The sequence below is a fragment of the Lissotriton helveticus genome, chromosome 1_1, assembly GCF_964261635.1.
Source record: "Lissotriton helveticus chromosome 1_1, aLisHel1.1, whole genome shotgun sequence".
In the NCBI taxonomy this organism is placed as follows: domain Eukaryota; kingdom Metazoa; phylum Chordata; class Amphibia; order Caudata; family Salamandridae; genus Lissotriton; species Lissotriton helveticus.
In genome coordinates, this window is record NC_136057.1 from 1,899,944,906 (window position 1) to 1,899,965,623 (window position 20,718).

At 47.9% G+C, this 20,718-nt stretch overlaps 1 protein-coding gene across 7 annotated transcripts in view; it reads right to left on the reverse strand.

Annotated features, from left to right (window-relative positions):
• SWT1 (SWT1 RNA endoribonuclease homolog) overlaps positions 1-20,718 on the reverse strand; it is a 1,000,634-nt gene that overhangs the window by 655,588 nt on the left and 324,328 nt on the right. For all 7 annotated transcript variants that reach the window (XM_078642786.1, XM_078642831.1, XM_078642776.1 and 4 more), the window contains one exon: positions 4,980-5,122. In XM_078642786.1, coding sequence (XP_078498912.1) covers positions 4,980-5,122 — 143 coding nt within the window. The remainder of the gene's footprint in view (positions 1-4,979; positions 5,123-20,718) is intronic.

A 20,718-nucleotide genomic window follows, 5' to 3' on the forward strand; every position in this document is an offset into this window, starting at 1 on the left:
TAGGATGGGATTTGTTCGCCATGATTATTTAGTGATTGTCGCGTCTCTCCTTCCGTGATGCCCCCTTCCCCTCATTCGCAATTTATGTTTATCGTTGGCGTAATTTCTTGCTTCTCGGCTAGCTGTAATGGGGGTGTATATGATAGTGCGACATTGATACCACTTAACTTTTTTGTTATTGTAAAATGAACCGTCATTGATCCTTTTGCTTATGTGTTACTTTAAATGTATGACATGTCCTGACTGTTGACCTGCCTTCGACCCCCGGACCGCTGAGACTTGTATATTATGTTGTTCCTTTATCCTGATATGCGTAGCGGCCGGCCGGATTGGTTGTAGGCCCGTGACTGTCTATCGATGCTGATACAATAAAGGTTCTTTTAAAAAAAAAAAAAGAAACACAGTCATGATGATGCTATGCCTAACTTCAAAACACAAAGCAATTGGGAAAATCAAGTATAATGGATACATTTGCTATTGCCCTACAGAGTAAAGTTGCTACCACCAGAAGTAGTAGGAAGATATAGTGAGAGATACTCAGTGTGAGAAAAGAACCCTCAGGCACCAACAAAAGTTGATAGCCAAGTATCTTCATTGGGTCCTTGTGTGGAAAAGAAGAAAATGAGACTGTGATAACAGGGGTTAATAAAAAGAGTATGGACTACTCCCCAAACTCCTTTAATATGAGGGTAGTTCTAACTCCATTAAAAACTATGAAAGAATGGACATTTGGATGGCTAAGTTAGTTTGAACCATCAAGTCCTTCTATGTAATCATAAGAAGTGCATTAAGAAAAAATAAGAAAAAACGGTCGACATGTTTCTGCTTATGAGCCTCCAGTCAGCTCTGCATTCATCAGGACCAAATAGATAGTCTTACACCACCTGTTTGGCGCACGCTAAGGCACCAAACCAAAGGTGGAGTAAACTAAAAATACAAAAAGAACTATACAACCTTAATTTTAAGTGTTGCATGGACGTTTGTCTCCTTCGGTCTTTGCAATTTATAAAAGACGGCAAAATCTGTAATATAAATAGAACAACAAGAAACCTCTTTTTAGGTAAATAACCAAGTGTGACAATTATACACAGTGATGTGTTCATTAGTGACTTTTCTTATTCTCCTTATCAAATCTCCCAACAATATTTCCTCTTTTTATAATCAAAAGGGAAAAAAAGGCTGTTAAACATTCTCGCCTGATTGTGTTATGAGCAACAAGATACTACTTGTAAATAGAACCCACCAAAAGGACATAGTCGAGTTCCTGACTTTATAATTAAGCCAAATAGGGCTGCGCCCGATATCTGCCACACATCACCTTGTAATTGTGTCAAAGACCGCACGCCCTAAGTTAAAAATTGTTTTTCGAAAAGTGCACGTTATAAGAATGATTGCAAAATATAAAAACACACCGCAAAATGGAAGGCTCAGAAAACGAATGGGAAACAAGCACTCACGGTTGATTAATCATGGGTGCACCCCATAGGCTGGTGGCAGGGGGAAACCTTCACGCCCAGACTCTCTGTGGGTGCAAAAACAGTAGAGTTTGCCGATATTGCACCATACGAATAGCCGTTTTTGTGAGGTCTCAATAAACAAGCCTTTGTCAAAGGAATTTCAGCTCGTAGTTAAGATGTTGTTAAGCTGCATTAACTTACTTCTTTCCGGGCGACTGCCCGCTTTGGGACCTAGCGTATCCACATCCACCGCCTGAACCAACTAACCGTTGTAATGGGCGTGGATGCTAAAAGGAAAGAGCGGTCGACGTAACTCGCGGTCACGTGTTCGCACGAACAGCTTTTGCTCTTCATTTCTTAAAGGGACATGATTGTTTTTCTGCCTAGTAACAGACCTCGTCTTTTCTTAAGGTATTTTGCTACAAACTTTATTGGCTATTCACCCTGAGTATGTCGACCTGATGAATATATTAGCAAAAGACCTTTGTGAACCGGCTAGCCCTTCTGTTTATAACCCTACAATCTGTTTATCCCAGATAAATGTGCAAAAAATATTATTTCATATATTTTTTGTTCTCCCGGTCTATTGTGTCCTGAAAGATTTGTACCTTGATACCATCAGGGCTTCCAGAAGGGCTAATGTTTCCTACACGGTACTTTGATGTTATTGAGTGAAGCAAGAAATGACACTCAGTATTATTTGAGCACCTAATTTGCCTTCTATATATATATATTCATATATGGATATGGTAATACGATTCCATTAATCGGAATGAACCTTCTAGCCGGTTCACAAAGGTCTTTTGCTAATATATTCATCAGGTCGACATACTCAGGGTGAATAGCCAATAAAGTTTGTAGCAAAATACCTTAAGAAAAGACGAGGTCTGTTACTAGGCAGAAAAACAATCATGTCCCTTTAAGAAATGAAGAGCGAAAGCTGTTCGTACGAACACGTGACCGCGAGTTACGTCGACTGCGCTTTCCTTTTAGCATCCACGCCCATTACAACGGTTAGTTGGTTAAGGCGGTGGATGTGGATACGCTAGGTCCCAAAGCGGGCAGTCGCCCGGAAAGAAGTAAGTTAATGCAGCTTAACAACATCTTAACTACGAGCTGAAATTCCTTTGACAAAGGCTTGTTTATTGAGACCTCACAAAAACGGCTATTCGTATGGTGCAATATCGGCAAACTCAACTGTTTTTGCACCCACAGAGAGTCTGGGCGTGAAGGTTTCCCCCTGCCACCAGCCTATGGGGTGCACCCATGATTAATCAACCGTGAGTGCTTGTTTCCCATTCGTTTTCTGAGCCTTCCATTTTGCGGTGTGTTTTTATATTTTGCAATCATTCTTATAACGTGCACTTTTCGAAAAACAATTTTTAACTTAGGGCGTGCGGTCTTTGACACAATTACAAGGTGATGTGTGGCAGATATCGGGCGCAGCCCTATTTGGCTTAATTATAAAGTCAGGAACTCGACTATGTCCTTTTGGTGGGTTCTATTTACAAGTAGTATCTTGTTGCTCATAACACAATCAGGCGAGAATGTTTAACAGCCTTTTTTTCCCTTTTGATTATAAAAAGAGGAAATATTGTTGGGAGATTTGATAAGGAGAATAAGAAAAGTCACTAATGAACACATCACTGTGTATAATTGTCACACTTGGTTATTTACCTAAAAAGAGGTTTCTTGTTGTTCTGTTTATATTACAGATTTTGCCGTCTTTTATAAATTGCAAAGACCGAAGGAGACAAACGTCCATGCAACACTTAAAATTAAGGTTGTATAGTTCTTTTTGTATTTTTTAGTTTACTCCACCTTTGGTTTGGTGCCTTAGCGTGCGCCAAACAGGTGGTGTAAGACTATCTATTTGGTCCTGATGAATGCAGAGCTGACTGGAGGCTCATAAGCAGAAACATGTCGACCGTTTTTTTCTTATTTTTTCTTAATGCACTTCTTATTATTACATAGAAGGACTTGATGGTTCAAACTAACTTAGCCATCCAAATGTCCATTCTTTCATAGTTTTTAATGGAGTTAGAACTACCCTCATATTAAAGGAGTTTGGGGAGTAGTCCATACTCTTTTTATTCACCCCTGTTATCACAGTCTCATTTTCTTCTTTTCCACACAAGGACCCAATGAAGATACTTGGCTATCAACTTTTGTTGGTGCCTGAGGGTTCTTTTCTCACACTGAGTATCTCTCACTATATCTTCCTACTACTTCTGGTGGTAGCAACTATACTACTATTCCGATTGTTTTAGTTCTGTAGTCACTCTTTTGTTGATTTATAACTATTTACCATGGGGTACAAGAGTTGCTTGCTGACCCTTTCTCTCCTGTTGATTATGTCTACAGAGTAAAGCCTATCCATAAAACATTCACTATTGCACATACTTTACTAAGAATGACGAGTCAAGTGGATCCAGGATTCTGCAGAAACATACTAAATTCCGAAATTCTGAGAAATGTAGACCATCTGTGTCTTACCAGAATGATGCAATTCTTTAACAGCAGTTTAAGTTGTCAAGAAGAACCTTACTGTCTGGAAGTAATGCCTGTGTTTGTAGCACCTTACCAACATTGTAATACTCGCAATTCTGGTTGTTTTAAGATTAAATGGATTTCACTGACTTTTATACTCATTTGTATATTTCAGAGTTCTTAAGTGACTCCCAATACAACTAAGTTGATTAAAATACCCACTTTAGCTGTGGGACGCCTGCTTAGGCTAGTGTCATAATTATGAATTAGCCAAAGAATTATGCCTTAAATAAACTAGAACAGGGACCTGGGACACCTACACAAAGGATCTGCAACTAGTCAGAATATGAAATATTAGCAGAAATATGATATTTTAAGGCACTTAACTAGGAACATTACTGCACCTTTACTAAAAATCCCTCAAAGGAAATACATTCACAAATACAGGATATGACCCAACATCAAATTCAGGGAAAAGTAATTTTAGTTTCTTCATTATGACCCTTACATTGCATCAATCATTATCTTCCAATTGAACCCTTGGAAGATAATGATTGATGCAATGTAAGGGTCATAATGAAGAAACTAAAATTACTTTTCCCTGAATGTGATGTTGGGTCATATCCTGTATTTGTGAATGTATTTCCTTTGAGGGGTTTTTAGTAAAGGTGCACCCAACTGCAGCTGGAAATCAATCTGTTCTTGAAACGTTGTCAATATTGGCTGCTTTATTAAAACTCTGTGCATCCTTAAGCAAAGGTAGTACATCATAGATTAAGTTTGCAAAAATCATAAATTGGACTTCATAACCTCTATAGGGCTTACCTATTACCATACATCTAAAATATTTACAAAGGACATAAAATACTCCCCAGTGGGTATATATTCATGCTTACATGGACAGTTAAAAGTAGAGTTGTATAGCTATATCATGGTGACATCTGTTGATTAATAAATAATCCTGAGTCACTCCATGCATTGGGCTCATGATTATACTAGAAACACAACTATATTACAGGTAATTCAACTTACCTTCTTTCAATGGTGCTAAGCTTACATGAGATGGCGGGCCTGCCGAGGTCATAATTAAATTTTGTACCGCTGCTAACAAATCTGCTTTCGATACAGCTTTGACATCACTCACTAAAGCTTTATTGCATAGATTTTTATCATCACTGAAAAAAAAACAGAATTGTCATTAGTGATGTTTTCACCCATTATCCATCTGTATCATACTTCTCCACTAAAGTATACAAAACAAATATGACAAGGACTGAACTGAATGGTATCGATCCCAGCACCTTATTTACCTCCCTGAGCTGCTGAAGAAAGCAAACTAATATGGCCTTGCAGCTGCTATACTTTGAATGATACAGTACCAGTATTTATCACCAGCCCTGCTACACGTTTAGTCAAACATTATTTAACATGCTATAAAGCAAAAACGGGGGGGGCAGAGCTAGCCGCGGCTAGGAAATGGCCGCACTGTAGGCGAGCTCTCCAGATTAAGCCCATATCCTACAGGAATCCTGGGTTTCTAAGTGCAAAAAGCTGATAAACTTTAACCGCCCTGAGAGCGGAAAACCTGCGCTACCTGCCGATACCCTTCACGTGAAAATTGGCTGACCTCGAGGGAAGTGCTCCAGCACACACCGGGAGTGGCGCAGACCCTTTCCTGCTGTGCGTGGCCACGTTCTCACTACGCAAGCCCGAGGCTGTGGTGACGGGGAGAGGGCCGCAGCGAGACCAGAGAGAATATTGCGGCCCCAGCACTGAAACCTGCCGGCGGCCGACCGGAGGTCGAGCCCTCTTCCCCGGACCGCTCTCGCTGCGCTGCGGGAATGACTGGACACCATTGAGGTAGGGGCGCGCTACTGGGCCTGGAAGGATCGTCTACCCTCCCCTATAGCGCAGGTGGATTCACGATCCCAGATGCCTATCTCTACTATTTGTGCGCGCAAGCACATTTCCCACCCGGTGTTGTATTTGCCACATTTAGCAGTCGAAGACGGAGACGCTAATCCGATACCACTCACAAGCATCCTGTCACACACTAGGCCACCCCTCGCACTGCATGAGATAAACACTATACGCACCACGACTCATGCGTGGGAGCGGCTAAGTAAACTAGCGCACAAACACCCTATTTATGAGCCAAACCTCCCGCTGGCCTGGCACTCTAGACTGTCGGTCACGATGGAAAGAAACAATATGGCACTTCTGGAACAGGCAGGCATCTCGAAGCTGCGGGACCTATATCCGAATGGCACATTTATCACCAATGATGATCTATCGTACATAAGTAACCAAACATTACTCTTCCGATTCCTATACCATCGATTACGAGCTGCTGCTCGAGAGCTATACCCCTCCTATCCCGATGAACCCCCTACCCTACACTCTCAGCAATTATTGATCACTGCGCCTACCCACGCACACATCGTATCTAAATTATACAGGCAGATACAAGCAGAGATAGGAGCTGACACAGTTCAGATGCGAGATAAATGGTCTGCAATGTTGGGTGCCCCCCTCACAGAGGAAGATTGGACAGCTAGCTGCACCCTGACCACACTTCTTACCCCGAATGGGAACCTGCATCTTATTCATTATAAATATATACACCAAGTATATCACACTCCCCTTAAACTGTATAAAATTAAACTACGAGACGATGCAAGATGTGCGCGGTGCGGTGCAGATGGGGCGGACTTTGCACACCTTGCTTGGTGCTGCGAGAAAGTGCAGCAGTACTGGGTAAAAGTCATTGCCCATCTTTCGAAACTGTTGTCTTGTAACATCCCATGTAGCCCTAGAGTGTTCTTGCTTGGCCTTGATATACCACTGAGAGCAAAAGGGAAGAAACTCATGTCCATATTACTACTGCTGGCGAAACGTAGACTCTCCATGCACTGGGATAGCGACGCGCCCCAAAGATTATGGATTGGTTAGTTGACGCTGCTTATTGTAGAAATAACTTTCTGATATATGCCGAGGAGCTGCCGACTAGTTCCAAGCCCTCAGACATCTGGGAACCGCTGTCTGAGTATTTACGTGACAATCCAGATCTGACTAAACAGGTCTCTGACGGCATGCTCTAAACCTAGATATTAACATCTGACATTATTGCCTGTTAAGATTTGATGACTTTATACTGTACGTGCGATGCATATGTGGTACTGTGCTGCGTTTGTGATTTACATCTTGGATCTCACAATGTAACTTTAAGAATAATATGTTTCAGTGCTTATGACTGATGTATGACTTGTTCTTCTTGATTTTATGAGATAAAATTGATAAATAAAATAAAAAAGGTAAAAAAAAATAATAATAAAAAATAAAGCAAACACGCCACCAGTTAGTCATTCCAGAGCCAATACAAGAACTGGAGAAAACAGAGATAGGGCAGACTTAGATGAAGAACTCAGAATAGTCACTTAAGGATAAGGTGACAAAGAAAGAGGTGCTGGAGAAAGGACTGATAAACAAATCATTCAACGACTAGTATCTAAGAAGGGCTGCAAAATTTCTACTGATACATTAACAACATTACCCTGTTTTAGTGGGATACTAACCGCACTTCATGGGGTGGATGGTAGTATATATGGAGCCTTCTACCAAAAGTAAAAAAGAAGTTACTTACCTTCGGTAACGATATATCTGTAAGAAACAGTAGATAGTATTAGATTCCTTACCTTAGAATATCCCCAGCCGTCAGACTGGATCCGGAAATTTTTGCGTAGCAGTACCCTTGCGCGTCGGTAGGCGGCGTCTGCGGCTCCGCGTCCGTCGTCGGCGCCGTGATGACGTCGTCGGAGTACTTAGACGCCGCCTCCGCATGCTGACGTCAGAACTTAGACACAGCTTTCCCGCGCCAGAAACGCAGAGCCATGTTAAAAACCAACACTGGTGCCATTGAAACTAGGGCCTTGAAAGGGGATGACCTTAACCCTAGATATCAGTTCGCAGAACGAGGAGGATGGGTGGGGCGGTAAGGAATCTAATACTAACTACTGTTTCTTACAGATATACCGTTACCGAAGGTAAGTAACTTGTTCATCTGAAAGAAACAGGTTAGTATTAGATTCCTTACCTTAGAATAGATACCCCAGCAATACCAACCCCGGAGGTGGGTCTGCGAACCAATAATCACACCAGAAAGTCCTGGAGGACGGAACGGCCAAAGAAGCCATCCCTCCGGACTTGGCTGTCCAGGCAGTAGTGTCTTGCAAATGTGTGCAGCGATGCCCACGTAGCTGCCTGACAGATGTCCTGCAAGGGGACTCCCCGGCCCAGGGCAGTAGTAGCCGCCGTGGCCCGAGTAGAATGGGCTCTCAGCCCAACAGGAGGCGCCTTCCTCGCCAAGGAGTAACATGCCTTGATACAAAAGACGACCCACCGAGAGATGGTCCTCTTGTGCACCACCCGTCTCTTCTTAGCGCCCACGTAACCAACAAAGAGTTGGTCATCCACCCGGAACTGGCATGTGCGATCTAGATAGAACGAAATTGCACGTTTTGGGTCCAGACGGTGGAGCCGTTCTTCCTCTTGAGAGGGGTGCTGTGGCGGAAAGAAGGTGGGCAAGGTGATAGACTGCCCGATATGGAAGGCCGTGACAACCTTGGGCAGGAAAGATCGCCTAGTCCGCAACACAACCTTGTCCGGATGGACAGAAAGGAAAGGGGGTTTGGATGAAAGAGCCTGAGCACACTCACTCTCCTGGCAGAGGTGATGGCAACCAGGAAAACAGTTTTCAGAGTAAGAAGGCGGAGAGGACAGTTGTGAAGTGGCTCAAAGGGAGCGCACATCAGAAAGGTAAGAACATGGTTCAAGTCCCACTGAGACATCACAAACGGAACAGGAGGGAACATGTGTGTGATGCCTTTCAGAAAACGAGTTACAATAGGGGACTTGAACAAAGAAGGCTGATCAGGCAGCCTTAGAAAGGCTGAAAGGGCAGAAAGGTAGCCCTTTATAGTGCCCAGAGAAGAGCCCTGCTGGGCAAGAGAAAGAAGGAAGAGAAGAACCTCAGAAAGAGGGGCAGAAAGTGGATCCACAGCCTTTGCTGTGCACCATGCCACAAATGTATTCCACCTGCAGGCGTATACCGATTTTGTGGAGGGATGCCTGGCTGCCAGAATGACATTACACACTTCAGGAGGCAATTCAAATGCCCTCAACTGTCGCCGCTCAATCTCCAAGCATGGAGGTGGAGACTGGACAGGTTCGGGTGGAGGACCGTCCCCTGCTGCTGTGACAGAAGGTCCTCCTGAAGAGGCAGACAAACCGGGGGATCGACTGACATACTGAGTAGCTCGGGATACCAGTACCTTCGTGCCCAGTCTGAAGCCACAAGGATGACCTGGGCCCGGTCATGTTTGATCTTCTTCAGCACTCTGGGCAGAAGTGGTATAGGCGGAAAGGCGTACAATAGACCGCAACTCCACACGCGATGAATAGCGTCGCCGAGCGAGTGCCGCCTTGGAAATTCCAACGCGCAGAACTGATGACATTGCGCGTTCTCTTCGGTGGCGAATAGATCTAACCAAGGCTCTCCCCACTGCTGAAAGAGGCCTTGCGCCACGTCCGAGTTCAGACGCCATTTGTGATCCATCATACACCGACGGCTGAGCTCGTCCGCCCTGGCGTTCAGAGAACCTGCCAGGTGTTGAACCACCAGGGTCAAGCCCTGATGTTCCAGCCACTGCCAGAGGCGCAGAGCCTCCTGGCAAAGGGTCCATGACCCCACCCCGCCCTGTTTGTTGCAGTACCACATGGCGGTGGTGTTGTCCGTGAACACCTGCACTACACTCCCCCGGACAGAGGGGAGGAATGCCTTCAGTGCTAGACGAATCGCCCGCAGCTCCAAAAGGTTGATCTGGAACCAGGACTCCGCCGGAGACCAGAGGCCTCTGATCTCGGCCTCTCCCATGTGGCCTCCCCAGCCCTGGAGGGACGCGTCCGTCACAACTACGTGCTACAGTTGGGGAAGGGAGAGGGATCTGCCGCTGACCCAATAGCGTTCCATGAGCCACCACTGCAGCTGTCTCGCAGTGCCCTCCGAGATCAGGACATGGTCGGACAGGTTGCCCTGATGCTGGGCCCACTGAAACTTCAAGTCCCACTGCAGAGCCCGCATCCGCCACCGGGCGTGATGCACCAGAAGGATGCAGGAGGCCATCAGCCCCAGAAGCCGCAGTGTCAACCTGACTGAGACCCGGGATAAAGGCTGAAAGATTGGAATCAGAGCCTGAATATCCCGGACCCGCTGTTCGGGAGGATAAACCCGAAACTGCTCCGAGTCGAGAACCGCTCCGATGAAGAGGAGCTTCTGAGAGGGTCACAGGTGTGACTTCGGCACATTGATGGAAAACCCCAGCTGGTGCAGGAGGTCTGCCGTCGTCTGGAGGTGGCTGAGGACTGTCTGGGGCGAGCCCGCCTTCAACAACCAGTCGCCGAGGTAGGGGAAGACTGAAACCCCTAACCTGCGCAGATTTGCTGCGACCACCGCCATCACCTTTGTGAACACCCGTGGGGCGCTGGTAAGGCCAAAGGGGAGGACGGCAAACTGAAAGTGCCCGTGGCCAACCGTGAACCGCAGGTAGCGCCAGTGGACCGGCAGGACGGGGATGTGGAAATAAGCGTCCTGCAAGTCCAACGCTACCATCCAGTCTTCTGAGTCCAGGGCAGCCAAGACCTGAGCCAGTGTCAGCATTTTGACCTTCTCCTTCCGGAGGAAGCCGTTGACATTCCGTAGATCCAAGATAGGGCGTAGGCCCCCTTTGCCCTTCTTGGGTACCAGAAAGTAGTGGGAGTAGCAACCACACCCTACTTCTGGCCCAGGAACGCGCTCGATGGCCCCCTTGGCCAAGAGGGCCGTAACTTCCTCCTGCAGAAGTCGCAAATGATCCCCCGATACGCGGTGGTATTGCGGTGGCATGGCTGGAGGGGTCGCCTCGAAGGGGAGGGAGTAGCCCCTTTGGACGATTTGCAGCACCCACCTGTCCGATGTGACAGTGCGCCAGTGGAGGAGGTGATGGCGAACCCTGCCCCCCACTGGCGTCACATGGGCCTGAAAGCACGGACTAGGAGGGTTTTGAGGCAGATGCTGCGGGGGAAGGTGTGGACTGTCCTCGCCGTTGTCCCCTACCGCCACCACGGCGGTTTCCACGGCCGCCACCGCGTTGGACATTACCCTGCGGGGCGTGGCTGGCAGCACGTGTCGGGGCGCCCCTTCCTTGGCCACGAAAGGAGCGAAAGGCACCCATTTGCTGGCGCGGGGCCGAGAGGCCCAAGGACTTGGCTGTAGCCCTGGAGTCCTTAAAGCGCTCAAGCGCATGGTCTGCCTTGTCGCCAAAAAGGCGACGGCCATCAAACGGCATGTCCATGAGTGTATTCTGGACATCGGCCGAGAAGTTGGCGGACCTCAACCAGGCGTGGCGACAAATCGCAACCGTCGTTGCCATCGCTCTGCCCAGTGAGTCGGTGGTATCCAGCCCACATCGGATAGAATACCATGCTGCATCTCTGCCTTCCACAAGGGCCTGGCCGAGTTTAGCCCGTACCTCCAACGGGCATTCTGGCAGCATGTCTGCGACCGTATCCCACAGAGAGTGGGTGTAGCGGCCCAAGAGGCATGCGGTGTTGGAAGACCGCAGTCCCAGACTCAGGGAGGAGAATACCTTTTTGCCGTACTGCTCATACCTCTTGGATTCCCTGTCAGGCGGAGTCGACGGGAATGCGGTCTGGGAATTTGAAGCCATGATAACCAGGCTCTCAGGGGTGGAGTGGGTGGACAGGAATCAAGGGTCGCCCAGGGCCGGGCGGTGGCATCTGGCCACGTTCCTATCTACAGGCGAACCTGTAGCGGGCCTGGACCAAGTGCCCAAAAGAACATCGGTCACGACTCATTAAACCACAGCAGAGGCTCAGCTGAGCTTGACTGCGGTTTAAAGACCTCAGTGAGGAGGTTAGTCCTCACGGACGCGACGGGGAGCTCAAGGCCCAAGGCCTTGGCCGCCCGCGTCAAAACCACGCTTTAGATTGCCCCCTCCTCCATAGCCACGGTACGAGGTGAGACAAAACCAGTGTCTGGCGAGGTGTCCAGACCACTGGCATCCCCAAGTCCACCTGTCCAGTCCTCCTGGGACTGACACTCCTGTGTCAGAGGGGCCTCAGCCCCTCCCAATTCTCCTCATCACCCATCACCTGATACTCAGGGTTGTCAAATGATGGGGCCGGTTCACTAAAGTAAAACTCTCCAAACGGCATCGAGAGCGGCGCCGCTCCGGCGCCGGATCGAGGGAAGCATCGGGGACGGCGGCGTCCGAAGACGGCGCCGGAGGTGACAACTGAGGGACCAGCGCCAGTGAGGTCGTCAGGTCAACCGGTGACGACCCGGATCCAGAAGTGGATCCAGCGGGGCCCTGCGGCGCCGAGCCCGAAGGCGCCGGTGACGTCGGGGCCGAAGCACCCGACGGCGTCGAAGCCCCCGACCCGCTAGGGCCCCCAGACGGGTCCGCTGGGCCCGAAGGTGCCGCGGAGCCCGCCGGAGGAGTGAAAGACCTCATGGCCATGAGGAAACGCTCGATCTCTCCGACGTCGCGTGCGGCCCAGGGTCCGGAGAGTGTGGGGCCGGACGCGACGCCTGCGACTCCGACGGAGCCGCGTGGGCGGTGTCACCCGAACACCCGGCCTCGTCGCGCAAGCTTCGGGGGGAGTCGGAAGAGCGATGACGTCTCTTCGACTTCTTGTGCTTACCTGACGACTTCGAACCTGAGGAGTGATGTCGACTTCCGGAGCTCCCGCCTAGCTTTGGAAGTCAGGGCCCGGCAGTCGGAGCAGGTCTTGTCGTCATGGTCGACGCTGAGACAGTGGAGGCACCGGCGGTGAGGGTCGGTGACCGACATCAGTCGGTGCAGTCCTCACAAGGCTTAAAACCTGGCATCCCTACCGGCACCGTTCGAAGTCGAAGACTCGAAAAATTATCAAAAAGGATCGTAAAAGTTTAGTAAAAAATGACAAAGGTACCACTTTTTCCGGATCTGCGCTGCTGGCGCAGAAAAAAGAAGAACTGACGTCAGCACGCGGAGGCGGCGTCTAAGTACTCCGACGACTTCATCACGGCGCTCACGACGCCGACGAAGGACGCGGAGCCGCAGACGACGCCTACCGACGCGCAAGGGTACTGCTACGCAAAAATTTCCGAATCCAGTCTGACGCCTGGGGATATTCTAAGGTAAGGAATCTAATACTAACCTGTTTCTTTCAGATTTTACAGATTAGTGAATCTACACATGTAAATGTACTCTTATACTTTGTAGTAAATTTTCTGCATTTTGACCACAACTCTTGAAACCAGGGAATGGAGCCACGTTTAAAGTATAAAGTTACTCTAGTAGTGTCTTGTTGCATATAGTCAGATGTTTTCGCAACCATGGTGGATATTTTCTGATAGATAAGTAAAAGGAAATTTTTAAAAGTATAACTTCTACTAGATTTTTTTTTAACATATGTTTATCTTAAGTATGAATGTAAATTTTATATAGGTATTGTAAAGGTTTCAACAAAATAAAAACATTATTTACCTACTTTTTGTTAAATATTTCATTAATTTCAATATTACATTAAGTTTTAAATGTGTATTTAAAATAGTTATCATCTAAAGTAAAATGTTTCTATTTATTTATTGTATGGTAAAATTAGTAAATGTTACGTATATATAATAATTGCAATTAATTTATTTGAAAAAATCAAAACATAAAAGTAAATTAATTTTTAAATAAAAAATGCTATTGCAATATTTTATGATGCACTTTGGCCCCCAATAAAATTGGTGGGGTCGCCTACAAAGGTCAATCTTAAAGAGAACTCCGACTGAAACGCAGCAGTTGCTGCAGTAAGTGGGAAGATGATGGACTTCCCCCAATTTATAAAGACACCAAAGAGGCCGCCAAACCGAATGATCTTCCATATGAGGGGATCAAGATTGTGTCGAACACTTTGGTAGCGTTGAGGAACACGGCTGCCACAGGGAGGGCCGGATCAACCCACTGCATCACGGCAAAGATGTTGCGTAAGTTGTGGGCAATACTCCTGCCCAGAACGAAGCCACATTGATCCGGACGAAGGATTGTGGGAAGTAAGGGTAGTAGGCGCAAGGCGAGAAGCTTTGCGAGAATTTTACTATCCACATTGATCATGGAGAGAAGCCGGTAGGAATCACATAATAATAGGTCTTTATCCGGCTTAAATATTGTCACGAGGAGTGCCTCCCGCAGGGAGGGAGGGAGTACGTCCATCTTGAAGGAATCTTCATACATGTTAAGCAGATGGGGCGCGAGCAGCGGTGCAAATTCCTTATAAAATGCAGGGGTGAGCCCGTCCAACCCCAGGGCTCTGTCTCCGGCCATACCGCAAATCACTCCTATTACCTCCTCAACGGAAAAAGGTTCATCTAAATACCTGCGATGAGCATCACTCAACCAGACCAGTTCGATTGAGTCAAAGAAAGCTAGAAGTTCCGCAGGGGCTTCCAGCTGGTGCGATGTATACAGCGAGGCATAAAATGGCAACATTTCGGTCTGAACCGCTTCATTGCCCACTACAAATTCCTCCTCACCCGAGCAGAGCTCACTGATATGGTCATTGGCCTACGGCCTCCATAGGAGACCCACCAGGGTCTTGCCCGCCCTATCACCTTCACCGTACCGACAGGTGTGTGCATCCTTGCCCAAATAGTAAGCCTCCCGCAGTGCCGCCTTGTCAAATTCCACCAACATAGCTTTAATCTGAGCGAGAATAGAAAGTCAGTTGGTATCAAAGTACTCCCGTTCCAGCAGTCGTATCTTGCCCTCTAGGCGCTTTAAGTTCCCTCGAAGAGAACGAAGGACACCGGCCTGTTTAGCTATGCATTTGCCTCTAATCACAGTTTTAAAGCCTTCCCATAGGGTAGATTGGGAGTCAACCGAGCCTTCATTAAGCTCAAAGTATTCTATAATTGCGTGCTCGATGTCGTACCGGAAGGCCTGGTCCTGGAGCGCTCCTGCGGGCAGTCTCCAGCAGAAGGACCTGCTCAGCGTACCAGGCTGTACGAGCTCCAGTAGCACTGGGGCGTGATCTGAGGGTGCGTGCTAGATGCGAGCAGCGGCGAACTCAATTGGCCACATCAGGAGAGAGGAGCCAGTAGTCTATCCTGGACCAAGTGGGGTCTGCAGTGGAGACGCAGGTACTCTCACGACAGTGTGGATGGAGCCATCGCCAGACGTCCGTCAGGCCATAATATTCCATCAGCACCTGCAGTTGTGCTGAAGCCCGAGGGTGCGGGCGGCGCGAGCCTCCCAATCTGTCGTTGGCAGGGCTGAGCACCACGTTAAAATCCCCACCCCACAGAACAGCCTCAGGGCCCAGAGATTCCACAAGCCACCACACTTCACTAAAAAACTGGGGATCATCATCCTTAGGCCCGTAAATCGAGACAAATCAGATGGGGTGTCCGCCAATTATACCCAAAACCATAAAGTACCGACCCTGGGTGTCCACAATAGGAGCACGGGTGTGCCAAGGGAGACCCTTTCGAAGGACAATAGCTGTGCCCCGAGAAAACCTGCAATAATTTTTTCTCCCATCCAACCCGCCAGAAAGCGCAAGCATGTATCACACGTCAAATGCACCTCTTGCAGGAAGCATATGTCTGCCCCAAGGAGATTCAGCAACACTGCCACAAGCCGCTCCTTTCTGCAGTCATTCAAGCCCGATATATTCCAGGTAATTGCTCTCAGCTATCAATCCAACACCACAAGACGCGAGCAATGAGGGCGCGTGGGGGAGGAGAGCCAAATAGCGCTCAGCTGTAGATGTTGTGCCAGAGAGGAGGAGGAAAGGGGGGAGGAAAGGAAACTAGGGAAGAACAGACGAAAAGCATTTTATGCATTGCAACCAGCACCCCTGCGACCCACCCCTCACCCACTGCAGCCATCAACCAGGCTGAAAAGAACCCACCCATCCCCAACAAGGCCGCATGGGGCCAACGTCAAAGCACAATGCAGGACTCATCCCAGGGGGGAACACCAGGAAGCTCGGAGAATCCCAGCCCAAAGAGCTGGGTGGCCGGGCAAGAGCTCATATGAGCTCACAATTTCAAGCGGGCCGTCATCCCAGGCACTACCCATCCAGTTCGGGGTATCAAAAGAGCAGAATGGCAATATATCAATAGTCCAATAGAAAAAAGCAAAAGAACCTAAGAATACAGTAGAATCAATTAGAGAAGGCGAGACAGCTGCACAATACTCAGTCATTTTCAGTGAGATCATCTCCTGCGTATCGATCCATATCCACGGCAGCGGCCAGCTTCGGGCGCTTGAGAGTGCGGGCAAACTTAGCAGCCAACTTAGGGTGTGTAAAGTAGGATGTCTTGTCAGAATGGAATACCTACAGTTTCGCCGGGTACAGGAGAGAATATTTGATGTCCTGCTGCTGAAGTAATCGCTCGACGAGTACAAATTCACGGCGGGCCGCCTGGACCGCCATGGTAAAGTCCAGAAAGAACGAAACAGCATTCCCTGCTATCTGGAATCCGGCAATCTACTAGCAAAGTTCATCTGCAAGCAAAAAGTACATTTGTCTAATGCTTTGCAGCACACAGAGGAACCACTACTATTAGGAGGAATAACAGGTTACTCTCTATAGGAATAACTATTTATTAACATCAAGGTAGGTAACTTGTGATCCCTGTGTAAAAATGTACAATTGGGGAATATTATGGCTCTACTGTGGATGTCTCGGACCCACTGGCAAAATTACTGCTGGAGATAACAAGCTTTCCACCAACGGTGATTCAGAGTGTGATCTGACGTCGCGGACACACGCTAACCCGTCTTGCCCCGCCGGAAGCGAAGCAAGCGCTCTAGCGGTCGGCGCCTACGTCACGAGGTCACCTGACCTCGAACCAATGAGCGCAGAGCTGCCTCAAGAAGACGACAGCAGTAGGAACAGCGCGGCGGGGAGAGAGGACGCAGTGAGAGAGGACGCGGTGAGCTGGAGAGGAGAAAACCCGGGGAAGGAAACACCGACAAAGTCCGGTGCAGGAGAGCACCACCGAGGAGAGGAACCATCACTGAAAGGCCCGGGTTAAGCAGAAGAGGCGAAGACGACCGGTGCCACGTTCCTGGAGGGTCGTGGCTTCAGGCAAGTCCCATTCTTGTGATTCTTCTTTCAACAATGGTGGGAGGGAGGATCTCATGATGCCAGGGCTGTTCTGACTCCAAGGGCACTGAGCACATCCCTCCTGCACCACCAGAAACTCCCTTCACTTCCCCTGCAATCCCCTGAGCCCCTTCACCCCTGTACCACAAGAACTCCTCTTCAACCCCCCCCCCCCCCACCCACACGATAGCATCCTTGAGCACTTTCGTGCGGTGAAGGAACCCGCCAGAGAACACACCATTAACAAGTCTATACTTGTATTTTTTTTTTTTGAGGACCTCCACATCGCGGCTTCAGAGCTGGAAAAAGAATTCCGGAGAGAGAAAACGCCAAATCAAGAGAGACTCTATGAACCATTTCCAAATTGAATCCGGATATTACTATTATTATTTATTTTTTTGTGTGGTGGACAATTTATACTACGCAGTAGCGGGTTTTTTTGTTTGATATGTGGTGGGCACTCATGAGAAGGGTGATATGTATTTTAATAATTTAGCAAAAGATATTTCAGCCAAACTTGTATGAAAAATGGCCACGCCGGAGTCATTTAAATGACAATTCTTCAACTTTTAGAACAGGTACCAAAATAGTACCTCCCTAGGTGGAGGGTCTGTGGAGTAGTCTCAGACCAAAACGTCCTGCAGGACCAAATATGCAAAAGGCTCTTTCTTTTGGACCTGGCTGTCAAGGCAGTAGTGTTTCATGAACTTGTTCGCTTATGCCCATGTTGTGGCCTGACAGAGCCTTAACCCTGGTAGAATGGGCTCCTAGACCTTCCGGAGCTGCTCTGTAGCCATTGGGCAGCAGAAAACGAAGAAAACTGTGGATCATGAATGAGTCCTCTCTACTACACCCCACCGTCCCTTTCTCCAACCTGGAGAATCCCACAAATCGCTGATCGGCCACCTGATGATCCTTGGTATGAACAATGTAAAACCTTAACCCTTCGCATGCTGGTGACGAACCCCAGCCGTCACGCTCTGCGCTGCTCGTGTGCGGATGACGGCTGGGGTTCGTCACGGCCCGCCCTGTTCGTTTGTTTACCGCACAGCGGCGAAAACGGGCCAGCAGCGAAGGGGTTAAAGCTAATATGTCAAGAACAGAAAAATGCATTGGTAGCACCCCTCACCCAGATGGAACGAGCCCTAAGTCCTTCCGGATTCTTGGCTACGACATAGCAGTTCTTAATACATTGGACTATCCACCATTAAAAAGTCATTTTTTACACTGCCTCACATGTCTTTGTTATCGTCCACCCAATGATCTCAGGGGTGATCGATGTAAAGTTTAAAGCTCATCTGGGGTTCAAACGATGGAGTTTCTCCTCCTTTTTGAGAGATGAGCAGGGCAAATACCCTGGGTGGGTGATGGATTCCCCGACTTGAAATGGAGTCATCACCTGCAGCAGTAGGGTGTTTACACTGAATAAGACGGCCACTCACTCAAGGGGACAAGCTGAAGTGATTGAAAAGAGGAAAACAGTCTTTAGTGTCAAAAGATTCAATGAGCATTAGACCCGTCAGCCTTAGGGTGGTGGTCTCCCAAACTCTTTGCCTGCCCCCTATTTTTCTGAATTTGTTTTTGCTGGCCTTAGGACTCTGTACTAACCAGTTCTAAAGTGCTTGCATTCACTCACTAAAATATGGTAAATTTGGCTTACACCTGAGTGGCATATTTTATTTACTTGTAAGTCCCCAGCAGACTGCCCCTGGGCCAATGTAAGCATCCTTAATTTGTCCTTCCGCAAGAAGACGTTTAGAGGTGAAGATCGGAGGAATCCCACCATTCTTTTTCGGCACAAACAAATAGTGGGAGTAACAGCAATTCATGTTTCCTGGGCCAGAACCTCTCTATGGCTTCTTTAGCCAAAAAAGCCTGTCCCTGTTGAAGCAAGATAAGACAGGTGCTCCTCTGATAGCCACTCTGATGTGGGCAGAAATGCAGTGAGTCGGAAAGGAATGGTAAGACATAGTCCCATTGAGCAATCTGAAGGACCCATCTGTCCAATATTATATTTTGCCATCCTTGGAAGAAATGTCTGATCCTACCTCCCACAGAGTAGTTTTGTGCCCTTAAGAGCAAACTAGGGGCGTGAGACTAGGAGGTTCATTGCCTCTTCTGGCCTGGAATCGTCTGCTTGATCCCTCAACCAGACCCTGACAGGACTGGGGTACCTGTTTGCATGGGCTGTGGGTCTTGGCAGTGCCAGTGCACCAAATCTCTGGAGTAGTTACAAAACGGACGAAACTGCTGAGGAAATGATTGATTAGGAGTTAAGAGGCCCAAGGAACGCACCGTGGCCCAACTATCTCTAAAGTGCTGAAGGGTAGAATCAGCCTTATTGCCAAACAGATGAGGCCCATCGAAAGACACATCAATGAGTGATGCCTGCAAATCCCCCGAGAAGCCTGTGGATCTCATCCATGCATGAAACTAAAGCACAAAGCTAGTTCCAACTGCTCTGCCTAAGCCATCAGTAGTGTTCAATCCAGACATATTTGGCCACATCCTGGATGGTTGGACCCAGGAAGGCCCGAAATTCTTTAAGGACTGCTGGCAGGATCTTAGTGACCATCTCCAGAGAGAGCGGGAATATTATCCTAGTAAACAGCTGGCATTAACCTACCTCAGGGCTAAGCTGGCTGATGAAAAATGCTCTTCAACTCTCTGCCTGGGGATGGGGGCTCACGTTGGTAACAATTTGGAGTTTCCCTTCCTGTGGAATTTGGACCCCCATATTTTCTACAAATCACGATCACTTGGCACCGGTCTCTAGTGCCTGGCTACCTACCTGCTCACAGATGGGCAAGAACAAGGATTAGACTAGGTGCCCAGGAATGTTTGGAAAGGGCCTCATTGAGCAGCAGTAGAGATTAGTACGAAGCCTGCCTATTCTATAAAAAGCCTGCCTATGCTGTAAAACTTCTGTCTGAATTTTGATCTTGACTTCCATAGTAAGAAGTTATAATTGTAATATTTTATCTGTGTATCTTATCACCACAGCAAAGAAAGCAATCTCCTCCGTTGACGTTACATGGGGAACCCAAACTAGTATCAGGAAAAATGTTCAAACCACTGGCCTTTTGTAAATCCATGCACAGGTTGTCATCATCATAGTATGGGTGTAAATCACCTCAATTATCATCTCTGAAGCCCGGTTGACTCTTATGAGAGTCAGGACTGAAAATTGTTCAAGCGCCGGATGGTGGTTGCAAGGTAAAGATATTGCTCTATCTGAATCAGATTTTAGGGGGACTGGACGCATCATTTGGGATGCAACCTCGGTCGAGGCGGAGATGAATTTGGCTTGGACTCTAATACGACTATTGGTACTGAGTTCTCTGCCGGAAGCATTGGGTTGAAGGGACCAGCGTGGATTTCAGTGTCAGGAGTGTAAGTTGGTTCTGAAGCTGATAAAGAATCCAAGAAAGGTTTGAGTGGAACAGACCGCTCCAACAATAAATCCTACAGCGGGAACCCAACTGGAGACCTCAATGGATCCTTGGAGCCTGAAGGCACACCAGAGGGAGACCGAAGAGTGCCAAAAATAGGCAACATGTCCTCTTTA